We start from the raw sequence: 20,573 nt of genomic DNA on the forward strand, positions 1-20,573 counted from the left end.
ACAGCCACACTCTTGACCTTGTCTTTACCCGCCTCTGTTCTATTTCAAGCTTTCATAACACTCCGCTTCCCCTCTCAGACCACAACCTTCTTACCTTCTCAATCAATTCTTCTCTACCGTCAACTCCTCCAACACTACACCATACAGTCACGCGCAGGAATTACCGCAACCTGGATGTGAATTCCCTGACTGAGGCCTTGCAACCTCTAAGTACCCTGTCTTCCTACACTGACCCTGAGGCAGCATCCAGTTACTTATTTAATGTAGTCTCCTCTGCCATGAATTCAGCCGTTCCACTCACCACCACCCGTCCCCGCCAAACTAACCGGCAGCCCTGGCTCACAGAACAAATCAAACAGCTGAAAAGGCACTCCAGGGTGGCAGAAAGATGCTGGAGAAAAAGCACTGCTGTAGAAGACTTCAATCACTATAAACAAACTATGCAGGAGCTCAGGGATGCCCTCACCTCTGCTAAGCAGTCTTATTTCTCCTCGCTCATTTCCTCACAGTCCCACAACCCAAAACAATTGTTCAACACCTTTAACTCCCTACTTCGTCCCCCACCTCCTCCCCCTACCACATGTCTGTCAGCCGACAACTTTGCATCATACTTTACAAGCAAGATTGATGCAATACGTAATAGCTTCAACACACAACCATTTTTACCAGCACAGCCGCCACCTATAAATTCCTTCTGTCCGCCTGCATCCTTGCCCACCACTAACTGCCTTCCCCCCGCTCCACAAGACCACTCTCCCACTCTAACATCTTTCACCACACTAACTGAACAGTGTCTTTCCTCACTAATCTCCAAAGCGCATCTCACTACCTGTGCCCTGGACCCCATTCCCTCTCATCTAATCCCCCAGCTTTCCTCCTCCTTTAATCCCGCTCTAACAACTCTATTCAACCTGTCTATCTCCACTGGCACTTTTCCTTCCTTATTCAAACAAGCTATCATCACACCACTAATCAAAAAACCCTCTCTTGATCCAACTTCTCTATCCAACTACCGTCCTGTCTCGCTCCTCCCCTTTGCTTCTAAACTACTGGAACGTCACATCCATTCAGAATTGTCTGCCTTTCTCTCTACCAACTCCTTACTTGACCCCTTTCAATCTGGATTCCGCACACACCATTCCACTGAAACTGTCCTCACGAAAGTTGCTAATGACCTACTGGTAGCTAAATCCAAAGGCCAGTTCTCCATTCTAATACTCCTTGACCTTTCCTCTGCCTTTGACACTGTTGATCATGCTCTGCTTCTGCAGACACTGTCATCTTTAGGAATCAAGGGACAAGCACATTCCTGGATCTCCTCTTATCTCTCTGGACGCTCTTACACTGTCTCCTTCTCTAACACCAAGTCCTCTCCACACCCACTGTCTGTTGGTGTACCTCAAGGCTCTGTTCTTGGGCCACTTCTTTTCTCAATCTACACCCGTGGCCTGGGACAACTAATTAACTCTTTTGGCTTCCAGTATCACCTCTATGCGGATGACACCCAAATCTATCTCTCAGCTCCTGACCTGTCCTCACTACTATCCAGAGTCCCCGACTGTCTACGTGCCGTTTCTGCATTCATGTCCTCCCGCTTCCTCAAACTCAACATGACTAAAACAGAAATTGTGATTTTTCCACCATTGCTATCTACACCCCCACCAATTGCAACCATAACGGTAGACAACACCCCAATAACCTCAACCACTAAGGCCCGCTGCTTGGGGGTTATACTGGACTCAGAGCTCTCCTTTAAACCTCATATTGCCTCATTAACCACCACCTGCTATTTCCAGCTCAAAAATATATTCCGTATCCGTCCCTTCCTCACACAAGAGGCCACCAAAATGCTTGTTCATGCCTTAATCATCTCCCGCCTAGACTACTGCAACACCCTGCTCTGTGGCCTACCAAAAAACAGGCTAGCTCCTCTCCAATCCCTTCTAAATTCAGCGGCCCGCCTCATTTACCTTTCCACACGCTCTTCCGATGCAGCCCCACTGTGCCACTCTCTCCACTGGTTACCCATTACCCAGAGGATCCAGTTCAAACTCCTGACTCTAACATACAAAGCCCTCCACGAGTTGTCTCCTCCATACATCTCCTCACTAATCTCAAGATATTGTCCCTCCCGCAACCTGCGCTCCTCCCAAGAAATTCTCCTGGCCTCTAAGTTGATCACCTCCTCTCATGCTCGCTTCCAGGACTTTACACGAGCATCAGCCCTTATCTGGAACTCTCTTCCACAGCCTGTACGTCATGCTCCAAACCTGGACATCTTCAAACGCACTCTTAAAACACACCTTTTCAGACAAGCTTATAACATTCTATAGCCCTTATTTACTTGTCTGTCACAATGTAATGAGAGGCAAAGAATCACTGCCTCATCCATCCTCCACCCCCTTACCTATTGTGTCCCCCACTACCCATTAGATTGTAAGCTCGCAAGGGCAGGGTCATCCTCCTAATGTTTACTGTTCTTGTAACAATATTTGTGCTGCTTGGAACTCTGCTGTACATTTGTTAGTTGTATCTATGTTCCCCTTGTCGTCTTATTGTGCTTTGTAAAGCGCTGCGGAATATGTTGGCGCTATATAAATAAAAAATAATAATAATAATAATAATAATAATAATAATAGCCCTCCGCTCTGCCAAACAATTTAAATATTACATGGGTGCATTTGGGCCTGGCATTAGGGGTGCCATTGCCAGATCTACTCCGGCATGGCATGAGCCTATGTGGATCAAAGTGTAAGCCACATGATAGCGAGATCCACATGATGCCCCTCCCGCACCATGGAGCATTTGCAAGTACTGCCATTCTGAGCACCCTCTGCAGGCAGTGGAGAATCACCGGGCAGCAGGAATAGGGTGCCCCAGACTCACCGGCTGTTGGGTCACCCCTTCCCTCATGAAGTCCTTTTCTTGGGAAAAGCTGGCAAAGAGGGCTCTGTATAGCTCCTGATGGAGGTAGAAGCACAATTACAAAGCGCTCTGCATGTTTTTCTGGGTTTCCGGGGCTCCAGAGCCCACAGTGGCCCCCCTGCAGCTCTATGCCAGTAAATCTGCTGCCTTCTAATGCTGGGTTCCAGCTTAGGTCCAGCTCCTCACTGCTCCTGGCTTACTGCTGATGCCACTGAGCAGTGTGTTACATGGAACCACTGATGCCACTACATCTGACTTTATGGGTGGGGGGAGCTTATTTGAGTGAATTATTAATTAATGTACAGCAGGATTCATTAATGCTAATTTGGCCCTCAGTTGAAGCCAGAGTTTCAATGTCTTTAAAATGTCATGAATGGAACAGAGCAGATGATTTAGGCCCCCTGCACACTGCAAATCCGATTTGCGATTCCGAATCCAATTTGCGATTCCGATTTTCCTTGGATGCTACCAAAAGAAAAACACAGAAAAAATGCAGCGTGCAGTAACGATTTAAAATCAGAATCGCAGGTAAAATCGCAAATTGGAATCGCATGTAGTGTGCAAGAGGCCTAATGATGATTGAGCTGCTCTTTAAGGGGCTGCTTGGTCGATGGCCTAATACGTAAGTATTGTTAAAATGTAGCATTTCTTACCACACGGCATAGTTATTGTACCTTCAATATCTTTATTTAAAAGAGGCTTGGATGCTTTCCTTACATTGAAGGACATCCACAACTACCATTACTAGGTGAATAATGGTGTTAGTTTGTTCCAGACATTTTGTGCACTAGTTACTTTTTCCTTCTTTTAAATATGGTAGGTAATAGCCTAGGCTGTTCACCTTAGATAACTACACAGCTATGTGTGGTACACTCCTTTCTGTAGCACATTTTGTAAACATATTTTTTATTTCTACTCCAACAGTCAGCAGCACAAATCTGTGCAATACAACATTCTCCTTAAGGGCGTGTTAAGATGAGTAGTTTGATGGATTTTGCACAGAAACCATTTAGAGTCAATGCAATGTGAGCGAATTGCTCTAAAAATTATGCAATGATGAATTAGGCTAATGTTGGAAAACATTTTAGATATGTACGCACTATGTTTTTTCCATCTGAATTTAGCTTCAGCAGACTCCAATTACTTTCTTGTGCAAGATATTGGAGTTCTAATGCAGCAGATAGAATACTGTCATTAGCACCTGCTCTGTTATCCTGATAGCACATACCTGGTAGGTTTCATTCATTATCGGTCAGTAAGGTTGTGGTAACCTGCCTCACTGGACACATGAATATTATTAGCAATATAGTAGTAGAAGCTTTCCAAGGTGCTGAAAATGTTCAGTTTCAAGGGTGGAAAAAAGTACAGCTAAAGTTGTAGTAGCACCAGCTCCCAGCCATAGTGGTGGGTTTCAAATACAGAGGCACCCAGTAAGCATGTTGGTTCCCCTCAACTTTAGACACCAACCTATAATACCGGCCAAGAAAGTGAAAAATGTTTTGCTTTGATCAATGTACTACCATATCAAGTGATCACATTTTTCTAAAACTGGTGACACACAGAATAAGAATATGTATTTATATTAACAGGTAAGCTACTGGTTTGCTTTATCCCAGGGAAAATGCCATGTTTTTTTTCAGAACTCTTAATGTCATGTATAATATCATATACTGCATATGGTATACTTTGTTGGGCTCACACCATGGATGCAACAAAAGGCTTTTGACCATGCAAATTGGAGAAGTCACAAGGTTCTTACATAGACAAGTTATTTCTGTGTGGTGATGCCAACATGATCACATTTAACCTCTTCAGCACCATAGGCTTACACCCCCTAGTGACCAGGCTATTTTTTACAATTTAGGCCACTGCAGCTTTAAAGGGAACCAGAGATGAACGATTCACACAAAATAAACTTATCGGTCGATAGCTTGTAAAGTATAAATGCTCTACCTGATAATTTCGCCACTCTGGTGTGCTTTTTTGAGTGTTTTTTTTATCTATTATTGCTCCAGGAAATATCCAATATGGCTGCCAGGTTATAAGCTGTTCTGGATGTGCTGTCTAGCCTCTATAAGACTATAGACAAGCAGGGCTGCAGCAGGCTTTCATCTGTGTGCTTTGAACTTTATTATTCTGGTATGCTGTGTGGCTGCCTGTAGGAAGTGTCTCTCATAGAAATGAAACTGCATACAGTAGATAATGACTGGCTGCACAGTGCACACAGATACACTTGTCTGTTTCAGAGATTCTTTCTCGGCAGCAGCAGCCTCTCCCATGTCAACAGCTCTGAGTAGGAAATCTGAGCCAGGAGGGGGCAGGCTTGGGCTTGAAAAGACTCCACAGAAGAGTGACTCAGCTATAATGATTCCAGGTCAAACTTAGACTGAATCAGTCGGTGGATTGTTATCACAGCTGATAACAGATAGATTAGACTGAGAAGAATAAAACTAAAAGCAGGGTAGGTATTTACTGTCATCAGGCCCGGATTTCTGCAAAGGCCACAAAGGCCATGGCCTAGGGCGATAAAATCAGATAAGATCAGAAGGGCGGCATGACTTGGAGAGAGAAGAGGTCATATGTCAAAGTAAATCATCTCCTCTGTTCCCGCAGCGCAGCTATCCAGCGCCCTGCTCTGCACTAATAGCTGAATTCCAGAGTTCCCCAATCCCTGCACCTCTCACTTGCTGATGTGTTATAACAATCAGGATCAATCATAACTGTCACCTGATGATCCAATTATGATCGACAACATACAGTACAAGTGGATGTGAGAAATACCAGGGATTTACATTACAAAGCAGATAAAACTAAGTTCCGCTGAGTTCTAATGCAGGCATTCAGAAACATTTCTGCTAGTTTCTTTGCCTTCTTTTTTACAGCTGTGACACTGACCCCAGCAGTTGTAAATTACACTTTCTTATCTAGCCGTAATTTATTGCTTTTTTTTCTTCCTAGCCAGTGATCTCGTCTCTGCTTAACCACTTGAGGACCTAGGGCTTTCTACCCCTTAAGGACCGGCCACTTTTTTTCCATTCAGACCACTGCAGCTTTCACGGTTTATTGCTCACTCATACAACCTACCACCTAAATGAATTTTGGCTCCTTTTCTTGTCACTAATAAAGCTTTCTTTTGGTGCTATTTGATTGCTCCTGCGATTTTTACTTTTTATTATATTCATCAAAAAAGACATGAATTTTGGCAAAAAAATGATTTTTTTAACTTTCTGTGCTGACATTTTTCAAATAAAGTAAAATTTCTGTATACATGCAGCGCGAAAAATGTGGACAAACATGTTTTTGATAAAAAAAAACCCATTCAGTGTATATTTATTGGTTTGGGTAAAAGTTATAGCGTTTACAAACTATGGTGCAAAAAGTGAATTTTCTCATTTTCAAGCATCTATGACTTTTCTGACCCCCTGTCATGTTTCATGAGGGGCTAGAATTCCAGGATAGTATAAATACCCCCCAAATTACCCCATTTTGGAAAGAAGACATCCCAAAGTATTCACTGAGAGGCATAGTGAGTTCATAGAAGATATTATTTTTTGTCACAAGTAAGCGGAAAATGACACTTTGTGAGAAAAAAAAAAGTTTCCATTTCTTCTAACTTGCGACAAAAAAAAAAATGAAATCTGCCACGGACTCACCATGCCCCTCTCTGAATACCTTGAAGGGTCTACTTTCCAAAATGGGGTCATTTGTGGGGTGTGTTTACTGTCCTGACATTTTGGGGGGTGCTAAATTGTAAAGCCTAAAGGTGCTCATTGGACTTTGGACCCCTTAGCGCAGTTAGGCTGCAAAAAAGTGCCACACATGTGGTATTGCCGTACTCAGGAGAAGTAGTATAATGTGTTTTGGGGTGTATTTTTACACATACCCATGCTGGGTGGCAGAAATATCTCTGTAAATGACAATTTGTTATTTTTTTTACACACAATTGTCCATTTACAGAGATCTTTCTCCCACTCAGCATGGGTATGTGTAAAAATACACCACAAAACACATTATACTACTTCTCCTGAGTACGGCGATACCACATGTGTGGCACTTTTTTGCACCCTAACTGCACTAAAGGGCCCAAAGTCCAATGAGTACCTTTAGGATTTCACAGGTCATTTTGAGAAATTTCGTTTCAAGACTACTCCTCACGGTTTAGGGCCCCTAAAATGCCAGGGCAGTATAGGAACCCCACAAATGACCCCATTTTAGAAAGAAGACACCTCCTCACGGTTTAGGGCCCCTAAAATGCCAGGGCAGTATAGGAACCCCACTAATGACCCCATTTTAGAAAGAAGACACCCCAAGGTATTCCGTTAGGAGTATGGTGAGTTCATAGAAGTTTTTATTTTTTTGTCACAAGTTAGCGGAAATTGATTTTAATTGTTTTTTTCACAAAGTGTCATTTTCCGCTAACTTGTGACAAAAAATAAAATCTTCTATGAACTCACCATACTCCGTACGGAATACCTTTGGGTGTCTTCTTTCTAGAATGGGGTCATTTGTGGGGTTCCTATACTGCCCTGGCATTTTAGGGGCCCTAAACCGTGAGGAGTAGTCTTGAAACCAAATGTCGCGAAATGACCTGCGAAATCCTAAAGGTACTCATTGGACTTTGGGCCCCTTAGCGTACTTAGGGTGTAAAAAAAGTGCCACACGTGGTACCGCCGTACTCAGGAGAAGTAGTATAATGCGTTTTGGGGTGTATTTTTACACATACCTATGCTAAGTGGGAGAAATATCTCTGTAAATGACAATTGTTTGATTTTTTTACACACAATTGTCCATTTACATAGAAATTTCTCCCACCCAGCATGGGTATGTGTAAAAATACACCCCAAAACACATTATACTACTTTTCCTGAGTACGGGGGTACCACATGTGTGACACTTTTTTGCAGCCTAGGTGCGCTAAGGGGCCCAACGTCCTATTCACAGGTCATTTTGAGGCATTTGTTTTCTAGACTACTCCTCGCGGTTTAGGGCCCCTAAAATGCAAGGGCAGTATAGGAACCCCACAAGTGACCCCATTTTAGAAAGAAGACACCCCAAGGTATTCCGTTAGGTGTATGGCGAGTTCATAGAAGATTTTATTTTTTGTCACAAGTTAGTGAAAAATGACACTTTGTGAAAAAAAAACAATAAAAATCAATTTCTGCTAACTTTTGACAAAAAATAAAATCTTCTATGAACTCGTCATACACCTAACAGAATACCTTGGGGTGTCTTTTTTTCTAAAATGGGGTCACTTGTGGGGTTCCTATACCGCCCTGGCATTTTACAGGCCCAAAACCGTGAGTAGTCTGGAAACCAAATGTCTCAAAATGACTGTTCAGGGGTATAAGCATCTGCAAATTTTGATGACAGGTGGTCTATGAGGGGGCGAATTTTGTGGAATCGGTCATAAGCAGGGTGGCCTTTTAGATGACAGGTTGTATTGGGCCTGATCTGATGGATAGGAGTGCTAGGGGGGTGACAGGAGGTGATTGATGGGTGTCTCAGGGGGTGGTTAGAGGGGAAAATAGATGCAATCAATGCACTGGGGAGGTGATCGGAAGGGGGTCTGAGGGGGATCTGAGGGTTTGGCCGAGTGATCAGGAGCCCACACGGGGCAAATTGGGGCCTGATCTGATGGGTAGGTGTGCTAGGGGGTGACAGGAGGTGATTGATGGGTGTCTCAAGGTGTGATTAGAGGGGGGAATAGATACAAGCAATGCACTGGCGAGGTGATCAGGGCTGGGGTCTGAGGGCATTCTGAGGGTGTGGGCGGGTGATTGAGTGCCCTAGGGGCAGATAGGGGTCTAATCTGATAGGTAGCAGTGACAGGGGGTGATTGATGGGTAATTAGTGGGTGTTTAGGGTAGAGAACAGATGTAAACACTGCACTTGGGAGGTGATCGGACGTCGGATCTGCGGGCGATCTATTGGTGTGGGTGGGTGATCAGATTGCCCGCAAGGGGCAGGTTAGGGGCTGATTGATGGGTGGCAGTGACAGCGGGTGATTGATGGGCAGCAGTGACAGGGGGTGATTGATGGGTGGCAGTGACAGGGGGTGATTGATGGGTGATTGATAGGTGATTGACAGGTAATCAGTGGGTTATTACAGGGGAGAACAGATGTAAATATTGCACTGGCGAATTGATAAGGGGGGGTCTGAGGGCAATCTGAGCGTGTAGGCGGGCGATTGGGTGCCCGCAAGGGGCAGATTAGGGTCTGATCTGATGGGTAACAGTGACAGGTGGTGATAGGGGGTGATTGATCGGTGATTGATGGGTAATTAGTGGGTGTTTAGAGGAGAGAATAGATGGAAACACTGCGCTTGGGTGGTGATCTGCGGGCGATCTATTGGTGTGGGTGGGTGATCAGTTTGCCCGCAAGGGGCAGGTTAGGGGCTGATTGTTGGGTGGCAGTGACAGGGGGTGATTGATGGGTGATAGGTGATTGGCAGGTGATTGACAGGTGATCAGTGGGTTATTACAGGGAAGGCCAGATGTAATTAATGCACTGGCGAATTTATAAGGGGGGGTCTGAGGGCAATCTGATAGGTAACAGTGACGGTTGGTGATAGGGGGTGATTGATGGGTGATTGATGGGTAATTAGTGGGTGTTTAGAGAAGATAACAGATGTAAACAATACATTTGGGAGGTAATCTGACGGCGGGTTTGCGGGCAATCTAATGGTGTGGGTGGGTGATCAGATTGCCCGCAAGGGGCAGGTTAGGGGCTGATTGATGGGTGGCAGTGACAGGGGGTGACGGGGTGATTGATGGGTGATAGGTGATTGGCAGGTGATTGACAGGTGATCAGTGGGTTATTACAGGGAAGAACAGATGTAATTAATGCACTGGTGAATTGATAAGGGGGGGTCAGAGGGCAATCTGAGCGTGTGGGCGGGTGATTGGGTGCCCGCAAGGGGCAGATTAGGGTCTGATCTGATAGGTAAAAGTGACAGGTGGTGATAGGGGGTGATTGATGGGTGATTGATGGGTAATTAGTGGGTGTTTAGAGGAGAGAATATATGTAAACAATGGATTTGGGAGGTGATCTGATGTCGGATCTGCGGGCGATCTATTGGTGTGGGGGGGTGATCAGATTGCCCGCAAGGGGCAGGTTAGGGGCTGATTGATGGGTGGCAGTGACAGGGGGTGATTGACGGGTGATTGACGGGTGATTGACAGGAGATGGACAGGTGATTGACAGGTGATCAGGGGGGATAGATGCATACAGTACATGGGGGGGGGGGGGGGGTCTGGGGAGAATCTGAGGGGTGGGGGGGTGATCAGGAGGGAGCGGGGGCAGGGGGGGGGGATAAAAAAAAAATAGCGTTGACAGATAGTGACAGGGAGTGATTGATGGGTGATTAGGGGGGTGATTGGGTGCAAACAGGGGTCTGGGGGGTGGGCAGGGGGGGGGGGTCTGATGGGTGCTGTGGGCGATCTGGGGCAGGGGGGGGGGAAATCAGTGTGCTTGGTGCAGACTAGGGTGGCTGCAGCCTGCCCTGGTGGTCCCTCGGACATTGGGACCACTAGGGCAGGAGGCAGCCTGTAAAATACACTTTGTAAACATTACAAAGTGTATTATACACTTTGTATGCGGCGATCGTTGGGTTAACATCCCGCCGGCGCTTCCGTATGGCCGGCGGGATGTTGCGGCGGGTGAGCGGCGCCAAGCGGAGGCGGAGGATCGCGTCACGGATGACGCGATCGCTCCGCCCATGCCCATACAAGGACCGCCGCCAATTGTCAATACGGCGGTCCTTGCGGCGTCCACTTCCCGGCCGCCAATTGTATATACGGCGGTCGGGAAGTGGTTAAGTTAACTCTTTCCTGACTCATTTTCTGTCCGTCAGCTCCGACCATCTATGAGAACTGCTGCAGCCTGGAATAAAAATGCTGTATGCTTCCCTTTCATTGCTAAACTGTCACTGTCACCTGAGCTGTTACTACCTCTATGCTAATGTGTATGGTTTGGCATCCTTCTGCTTTCCTGTAGAAGTAAAGCATTGTACCATCTTAGCCATCAGCAAAAGCAGAGAGTTTTGAATCAGGATGATACCATTTATTGGCTTAAAAGAAAAAGAGTAATCTTTCTGCTAATAAGCCTTCTTCAGACTTTGTCCTCGTATACTGTCAATATGTTAGAGCACACCGCCATATGTACATTCAGCATTCAAAAGAGATACGTAGATTTTTTCAGCAAATATAAATAAATGTCATTCAGATGCTTTAAAGTAGAGCTGAACTCCTGCACAGGACAGAAGGAAAACAGAGAAATGCACCTTGTATGTATTTAGAGAGCCTTTCGAATTCTTCCACATCTGTGTCTAATCACAAATTTGATATCTTCCCTGTGTCACCTGACTGCCACAGCATATAAGCTTATTTTAAAGCACAAGATGTTAATATATTTGCTTCCATGAAAGTAGGAATTAGACACACTGTCTATTTATTGCAGGATTTGTATCAGCTGTAACAAAAATGTTTTTATGTAAAGGTTATGTTGTTGCGTATCTTTTAGAGCAGAAAGGAAGTTCTGAGTTCAGGTCCACTGTAATTACAACAGAACATCCAACGTGGGTCTTGACAGGATGTTTGCTACTTACCTGTTCTCTGTTTTGGATGGGCTTCTCTCCATTGCTCTGCCCTGCCACCTGTTTGTGGCTCCGACTGCAGCCAGTCGCACAGAGGACAAAGAAGCAGCGCATGCTCTGGCCACTCACGCTCCCTGTCACCTGTTTGTGGCTCTGACTGCAGCCAGTCGCACAAGGGATAAAGAAGCAGCGCATGCTCTGGCCACTTGCGCTCCCTGTAATTTCCTGCTCCTGCCCAGATGTGCACAGCAACCGAGGCCAGTATAGTGTTATGCATTCTTGACAAGTACCGATCATACATCACCGTAATTTCTCAAGTATGCATGCCCAGAACACTATCGGCTGCTGTGCACATTCGGGCAGGAGCGCAAATTTCCATCGTGAGAGGACAGAGCATCCACTGATTCTTTGTTCAATGAGGGGCACAGCAGCACAACTGAAATGAGCCCATTCAAACCAGTGATCGCTAGTCAGATAGTTGGTCAGAATGTTTTTTGGTGGGGGGGGGGCGCTTGGTGACAGCAGGCCTAGGGCACTGGTAAGTACAAATCCGGCCCTGACTGTCATGTTCCCACTGATAAATGTAATAAAATACATGAGGGTGCTTCGTCTCTGGTTCTCTTTAAGGGCTTGCTGCAGGGCCGTACAACTCAGCACAGTGATTTCTCCCCCCCCTTTTCTGCCCACCAACAGACCTTTCTGTTGGTGGGCTCTGGTTGCTGCTGGGTTGTTGTGTTTTTTATTATTTATTTGTGTTTTTTTTATAATAAATTTCGCTACTTTTTTTTTCTCCCCAGCCCTCCCTCCCTACCCCCACCAGCCAATTACTGAGATTGACTGTCATATGCATCAGCCTATGACAGCCTGATGTGCCTCCAGAGCGGACAGCCGAGTGACACGGCTGTCCCCAGTACAGCGCAGCCTTAGATCTCATCGCCGTTTAACAGTCTCCTAGTGGCGATCGCCTCAACAGGGTTTCTGCAGTAAAAATCAGTGGGTTTTAGGTTGAAACTATTTTAAAGGAACCATTCACCATTTGGACTTAAAGGGAACCTTAACTGAGAGGGATATGGATGTTTCCTTTTAAACAATACCAGTTGCCTGGCAGTCCTGTTGACCTCTTTGGCTGCAGTAGTGGCTGAATCACACATCAGAAACAAGCATGCAGCTAATCCAGTCTGACTTCTGGCAGAGCACCTGATCCGCATGCCTGTTGAGGGGCTGTGGCTAAAAGTATTAGAGACACAGGATCAGCAGGAGAGTCAGGCAACTGGTATTATTTTAAAAGGAAAATCCATATCCTTTTCAGTTTAGGTTCCCTTTAAAACCTTATGGATACTCGGGTTATGTCCATGTATAGCAAGAATCTTGTAGAACCTGGGTCAGCTCCATCCAGACACTGCAATTTTTGTATGCGAAACAGCTGTCAGCTGTTCAGTACCACAACCCTCCCTCCCTTCCTCAACACACCTGCCTGTGCACCCTAACCTAAGACTGTCATGTATCCAATGTCTTTTATCTGCATCTACAATAAAGAATCACAACACAGGTTGACTCTCACCTCTATTACACAACTTGCTGCCTACCTTTCATCCATTGATGAGCCGTCCTGTGGAGGTCGGTAGCGGTCAGACATGGACTGATCTAAGGGCCCCTGCGCTTTCTCGTGATCCCAACATTCACATGTCCACAGGTGCTGACACATTCATTTTCTATTGATTACTTTTTTTAGTTATAAATAGAGTGGGAAAGGGTTACAATCTCTACCAGGATGTTACAGTGGTTTGTATCTGTTGGGGGAAACCTCCTTGCATCTTATATATCCATTTAAAATACGTATTTAGAAATCTAATTAAGTGAACTTTTTTCAGAATAATTGAAAACCATTATGTGGTTCCCGGAAATGAAAATACTGGAGAATATTCAGTGTATGGAGAAGGCTATACCCTGGAATGTGACTGTCACAGTGAATGGTACCATGATGGCTGCAGCCACGGGGACTACAGGTAAAGACCCTGCTTTCAATATATAGTTGCATAGTTATTTGGATTGAAAAAAAACATACGTCCATCAAGTTCAACCAGAACCAGAACCAGAATATCAAAATCCAACAGGTGATTTACAACAGTACTCAGTAATTAAAGGCAGCTTGCCCTTACAATAAAAACATACATAAAAGTCAGTCTCCATTTTTAGAAGTCTACTGAAGCTGGGGTGGTACATTCAGTGCCATAATAGATAGCAATCTCCCCTTGCAGCCCGGAGTTCCTGGTGCAAATCTGGTACCAGGATATGATCTGCCTGGAGTTTGTTTGTTCTCTCTGTTTGTGTGAGGTTTCTCCAAACACTCAGGGCATTTAGTTTTCTTCCCACATCCTAAAAACATACAGTTAAAAAAGAATTGTAACGACTCTGTAGCAGAACATAATACATAACCAATTATTCAGGATTCTCATTTTTACCTTAATTGTCCTGGTTTCAGCCAAAGAAATATTTTTTTCTGTGATTGGTATATAATAAGACCCCCCCCCCCCCCCCCCAAGGTGATATTTAGTCTACACTATGATGCCACGCAGCCTTCTTCTGCACCAGGAGATCAACTGATGTTACTTCTCACTATACATAGGAGGGAAAAAACATCCAGCAGTGATTCATCTTGCCAGTAGTAAAGATGTTCGCATCTCTGATTAAATTAAAAATCTAATTCAGGGTGAGGTAAGATTTTTTTACTATAAGCAAATATTGACTAAATAATTTGTCAACGAATACTGTAAAAAAATAAGAAATTTTATTCATTAAGTTATACGCTGTAAAGCTCATCTTTAAAGGGAGCCCGAGGTGGGCTCAAAAAAATAAAAAAAAGTAGGCTACCTGATCCGCAGGGATGAGCGGATCAGATAGCCGCAAAAACCGCCACTCCTGTGGGCGGCAATGGCCCACTTTCACTTGCGTGACCCCAGGGTTATGACGCTGCACTGAGAGACTGTTTTGTCTCTCATAGTATGCAGGGAGGCGGGGGAGTGGCAGGAGGCGTAGCCAGGGGGAGAGAGATGCTCAATGGCAGCTCAGGAAACCCTGTAGGAACGCCCCTGACAAGCGTTTTAAACAGGGAATTCCTCTCCACTCTGTTTACCTCCGAGTTAGAGACACATCTTGTCGCTAAACTCGGGGGGCTATAGCGCGGCAGAGAGCGGTGGTTGGGGGGGCACAGAGCCATGTCATTAGGCAGAGAACTTGGCTCTGTGTCCAATCTGCCCCCCGAAGATCCACCTCGGGTTCTCTTTAAGTTAATTGGCTTCTCCCAAAAAATGGCCTTGACTATGACGAACATATAACTATGGTAGTGACAAAACAATATACTGTGTAAAGTTCTGCGGAAGATGTGCAATGTAATTTCAAGTAAAAGATAAATCCCATTAATGCCGCACCACTCCAGCTTACCATGCAAGACACACGACAGCACTGTACTGTTACTCTTTTCACATATACAGAAAACGCGGGGGGAGGGACCTCCATTAAAAGGCTCTCTATCTTTACTAGACAGGAGATGGCAAATGGAAGTGAGACATTAAAGGAATACTGTAGGGGGGTCGGGAGTTGAACTTACCCGGGGCTTCTAATGGTCCCCTGCAGACATCCTGTACGCACGCAGCCACTCACCGATGCTCTGGCCCTGCCTCCGGTTTACTTCTAGAATTTCAGACTTTAAAGTCGGAAAACCACTGCGCCTGCGTTGCCGTGTCCTCGATCCCGCTGATGTCACCAGGAGTGTACTGCGCTGACACAGACCATACTGGGCCATACAGTACGCTCCTGGTGACATCAGTGAGATCGAGGACACGGCAACGCAGGCGCAGTGGTTTTCAGACTTTAAAGTCTGAAATTCTAGAAGTGAACCGGAGGCGGGGCCGGAGCATCGGCGAGTGGCTGCGCGGGCACAGGATGTCTGCGGGGGACCATTAGAAGCCCCGGGAAAGTTCAACTCTTTTCCCCCGACCCCCCTACAGTATCCCTTTAAGGTTAACAGGTTTAAATCTGTGACTAAAATTATTTATTTATTACAACTAAGATCTGCTTTTATGATCGAAGTGTATTAGTTGCATAACTATGACAACTGCATGTGCTATTTGCTATGTAGTAACGAAAGCCATATCATGATGCTGCAACTGATCAAGAAAACCCTATCCCAAAGATAGGGCCCCTTTGTCAAGACACAAACAGACAAAGCATATACGCTTTATTGTATATGCTTTGTCTGTTTGTGCCCTGACAAAGGAGACCTATCTGGCTCCGAAACGATCGTGGGATTGGACGAATCATAAGTGTATATGTGTGCATTGGGACAATAAACGTAATTGTTCCTTAAGAAGTCTGTGTGTGGATCCCCTTTTTTATTCATGATACTGCAACTGGTGACTTCTTTTTCTGTGACATCCATCCATCATTTCAGCCAGTAATCTAGCAGCCAGAATCAGGTCACATGAGGAAGGGAGGGCTACAATCCTCAAAGCCTTCCAACTCCCTTGTTTATGAGGTAAAACTGCCTTTGAGAAGAAGGTTGTCTTTAGAAAATGACACCAGTGATAGCTACATTAGGCTGCTCAAACACAACCTTATCATTAGTTTCCGTTTTATTACTGCAAGGTCAGATTCATTTTAAGCTCTCCCTGCAATGGATGCCATAAGGTCCTCATAATTATATCAGTAATAATGTTTAGTTACACAAAGGGAGTGATTCACTAATAGGGAACAAATGTTCTTCAAACATTCAGTTACCCTTATTAAAGTTCCTATTTTCATCTACCCAGCAATTGGATGCCTTAATTGAACATGGGTCAGCTTGTACTTCACTTGTAATAAATCACCCCCAAAACACCTAGCTTGGACTACAATTTTGCTTCTATGAAAGAGAGAAAAAAATAGAAGAGAGATCAGACAGTTACATATTTACTTTGAAAATTGATGAAGCAGTTGAGGTGCTGTGTCTCAGAACAGCCAGACAGATTTTATTTTGTGCTCAATGATAAATTATCAACTTGATTTGGCTATAGCCAATTGCTCCACTTTAATTTCAGTTCTTTATCTCTGTTTATATCAACCAATTGTTCTCATTAAAGAATGTGATTAAAACATAATAAAAAAAAAAAGCATTAAGTTGTTGTAGGCGACCTTTGTTCTCAGTTCCATTTCCATCACACTCCTTTGGAAATTATAAACTTTGTAAAATCTGAAATATAGAATAGAGACAAATATGGAGTACAGTAAAATGAATAGTTTCTTTTTTTCATAAAAAACTTGAACTTGCAGAACTCAGGTCAGGAAGAACGCAACGAAAGCTCAAATATGTTGTTCTTAATTCATTTAAGTTTGATATAACATATTTCTTCTAATTTTTTGTACTTCTTTAGTGAGAAAAGGAAAAATAAGTCATAAATAAGTCACACAATACTCTTAATGCATCAGGGTCAAGGTGAGAAATACAAGCATGTCTTAAAAGGGAACCTGAAGTGAAAATAATTTGATAAGATGTGTAAGTGTGCCTATAGTCTATTAATTCTACAAAACCATACTAATCCAACATGCATACATCTGTTATAGACTTGTTGGTCATCAGTGCAAGGCTTGGTTAAATATGGAGTGGGACTTGGACAGTGAGTGTTATAGGGTACAGAGGACTAAAAGATTTTCATATTCAGAAGTGATGCATTATGGAATATCTTTCTTGCTTGCATAAAGTTTTAAGAAGGGAAATGTATAGTTAGCAAAGCTTTTTAAGTAAGGAGGCTTTTTGGTTCCTTGCAAACTTTGGTTCTGGACCACCAAGAGGTTACTCCACCTTATGTGATTGGGTACTGTCATCCCATTGCTGGATATAATTTATGGGCCAGTAGCAGCACAGGAGAGGGAAATGGTAAACAACTGCATCCAATGTCCCTGATCCTGATTTCTGTACTGTTTAATAATTCAAGACTAAATTCAGAGCTGATCATTTGCTCCAGGATGTGATTTACAAAGCTGACCCAGCTGTCCCAAGACAAAAGGTTACCGATAGAACAACAGGCGCCAGAGTAATCTTTATCAATAACTTATCCCAAGGCAGAGATAGAAGCATCCTAAATCTCTCGTCCCTCATCTGCTGACCAGCCACCGGAAGCCCCTCAGCTTGAAGCTTGCTGAAGGAACAATGATGATTAAATGCCAGAACAATGCTTCTGAAACAGCTATAACACAGGCTGTATAGAGCAAACAAAGGGAAGCTTGCCAGTCTTTCCTAAATATCACCGCTAACAGTGAGAAGACAGTTCCTCAGTATAGAACAAATCAGGGTCCCCCACAGCAGTGGATTGTTCTGATGCTGACATCGGACAGACCTTCCTTTAGTAATCAAAGAGGTGTAAATCGACAATTTTTTTTCTAACATAATGTACTGTATTAGCAATGTAGCACATACTCTTAAGGGGCCCATACACCTAACGATTTTCTTGCCGATATACAGCCGATTAGATCACTGTGATCGAATTGACTGTGAAATCGTTGTCCGAACGCTGACCGAACGATCGATTTCCATCCGTAATTGATCGTTCCCGTCGATCTGTCCATGCGGAAGATTTCGCTCGATCGCCGGCGGGTCGGTAGTGCATCGATAGTGGCGTTTGAGTGCCCAACGACGCAATACAGAGGCAATACATTACCTGCTCCGCCGGCGTGTGTCCCCGCTGCTTCTTCTCCGCACTGGGCTCCGAGTACAGCAGGCTTCACTTCTTCCTGTCGCCCTCTACTGTTTAAACTTCCCCCGAACAGGAAGTTCAGTGAAGCTGCAGCCCTTGAGCCCGGAGCGGAGAAGAGACAACGGAGACCGGGGGACTCGCCGCGGCCGGATCAGGTAATGTATGCAGGCGGCAGCACCACCACAGATTGTGATCGGTTTCAGGCTGAAATCGGTTCACAATCTGTTTGCAGTAAAGGGCAGCCATACGATCCCTCTCTGATCAGATTCGATCAGAGAGGGATCTATCTGTTGGTCGATCTGATAAAAATCGACCAGTGTATGGCAACCTTTACAGGTTTATTAAAGTGCGTGGTAAAAGTTTTGATATCTGTCCTTTAAAGGACCAATAGAGAGGTGGAAAGGGTAGGCACAAACTTTAAAACATTTTTAAAAGAAGTTAATATTTTCCAATTATTGTATCACCCTACAAATATCTCTGGACTTTCTGATAAGTCTGCCTTGCAATTGTAACTGAAATGGACATCCGTTTAGGTATTTTTTACTAGATCCGTTTAGGTATTTTTTACTTTATACAATGTACACATTATATTGTATAGCATTATATAACATGTTTTTATTACAAAGAAGAAGGAAAAAAAACGTAGGCTACTGCTGACTAGTAGGGATGGTAATGCCTAGGAGAACTCAAGGAGAAGCATGTGATCAGTTTAATCAGCTGATGGATTTGTAAGGTTCTGATTTGCTGTGATAACTTCCTGGTTTAACACATGATCATGACCAGCAAAACAGAACCATACAAATCTATCAGCTGATCAAACTGATCACATGCTTCTCCTTGAGGCCTCCTAAGCACTGTCATCCCTACTGAATAGCACTTGCTGACCCCAGTGCTATTTTTCCATAAATAGTGGCTGCAAGAGATATAGTTCAGGACAGTATTTCTCAATACAAGCAAGAAACTGACACCAGCACTCAACAGTGAATGACCCTAGGAGGAAGAAGGCACATTCATGTCCAGTGCATAGTAATCATGGTGTAGAAAATTGGGTATACAGCAGCTTTAGAAATGGCAGAGCAATGTTGATAAATCACTGGGCCCGGTATACCTATGTAAAGGGTGCATTCATATACTGTACATATCGTCACACTGTGTTTACACTTTGTGGGTTACATTGTGCTGTGTTCTTGCATGTGAGCACATACAATTGTATAGGCATGGTCACATCACTGTGTTGTAATCGTGGTATCCTATAGCATTTTCTACAGTTCATTTCTAGAAAACTTGCGAAAACACACATTACATAGCAATTATTCCTGCTATGAATATAGAGCGCACTTTTTAACTTGCACAGTATGTGTTGCTTTATGGCTGGGTTGTAATGGGGACTTGTGCAACACCTGTAGCCTTATAATAACATGGGCAGTCCAACATAAACTGGTGAGTAGGAAGATGATTGTTGGAATAGTCAACCTGCTATCCAGACTCCCCACCCGCTACCTTCCAGTGTATGTTGGACCGTGCATATTATTATAAATCATATGTATGTGTATTGGAACTGTGCCTGGAGATTTCTGTAGTCTGACACTGATTCTATTTCTGCCTGTTTCCGGCTTCCCGGAGATGAACATTAAGTACTGTATGAATGAGCTGCCTAATATTAGTCATTGGGAGCTCAGAAATAGAAATAGCTGATGCAGTCCTGAGCTGTGTTTCTGCCAGCTGCTGGTGGGGTGACCTAGGCTGCACACACCACTGCCTATGGGAAAACAGTATAAATTATAGGCAAGTACTGAACTAGTCAGCACTAACCCAGTCATGCTTTTCTTCTTTTTTTTCCAGCATTTTTGTTTTTAAAGCCACAAACGTCGTCTTAGTTTTAGGAGCAGAGCTTGTATTCAGCTGTGTAGAGTTTATTGATTAACTGATGTGACATAAATTACTTTTATAGGGCCTTGTCAGAAGCATTTTCACTATCTATTTACCATAGCACAGAGAGCATAGGAAGTCATTTGCTTTGAGATATGTATGTGCCTCTCCCTCCTGCAGTCTGAACACCAAGATAATGTAAGCCGCACAACAGCAGACTACAGTTAATTCCTTTACCTCAGCTGCTGCAGGTTGTGTGGATAAACATTGAAAACATTTTAGTTGCAGACGGTTTGTATCACACAATCAAAATCAGTTGGACACTCTGATTACTAAGCAAGGCCAATTACCTATTTTGAATAATGGAGAAGGATGCATATTTCTGCATTTGTTAGGATTATTTGGTGATCTGTGTGTAGTAGAGTAGTAGAATTAATTCACATTTGTTGGGATCATTA

At 44.1% G+C, this 20,573-nt stretch overlaps 1 protein-coding gene across 8 annotated transcripts in view; it reads left to right on the plus strand.

Annotated features, from left to right (window-relative positions):
* Nucleotides 1-20,573, plus strand: part of SRRM3 (serine/arginine repetitive matrix 3) — a 455,592-nt gene that overhangs the window by 329,799 nt on the left and 105,220 nt on the right. For all 8 annotated transcript variants that reach the window (XM_068268670.1, XM_068268671.1, XM_068268672.1 and 5 more), the window contains one exon: nt 13,390-13,524. In XM_068268670.1, the coding sequence (XP_068124771.1) occupies nt 13,390-13,524 (135 nt within the window). The remainder of the gene's footprint in view (nt 1-13,389; nt 13,525-20,573) is intronic.

This window comes from Hyperolius riggenbachi, chromosome 2, assembly GCF_040937935.1.
Source record: "Hyperolius riggenbachi isolate aHypRig1 chromosome 2, aHypRig1.pri, whole genome shotgun sequence".
Taxonomy (NCBI): domain Eukaryota; kingdom Metazoa; phylum Chordata; class Amphibia; order Anura; family Hyperoliidae; genus Hyperolius; species Hyperolius riggenbachi.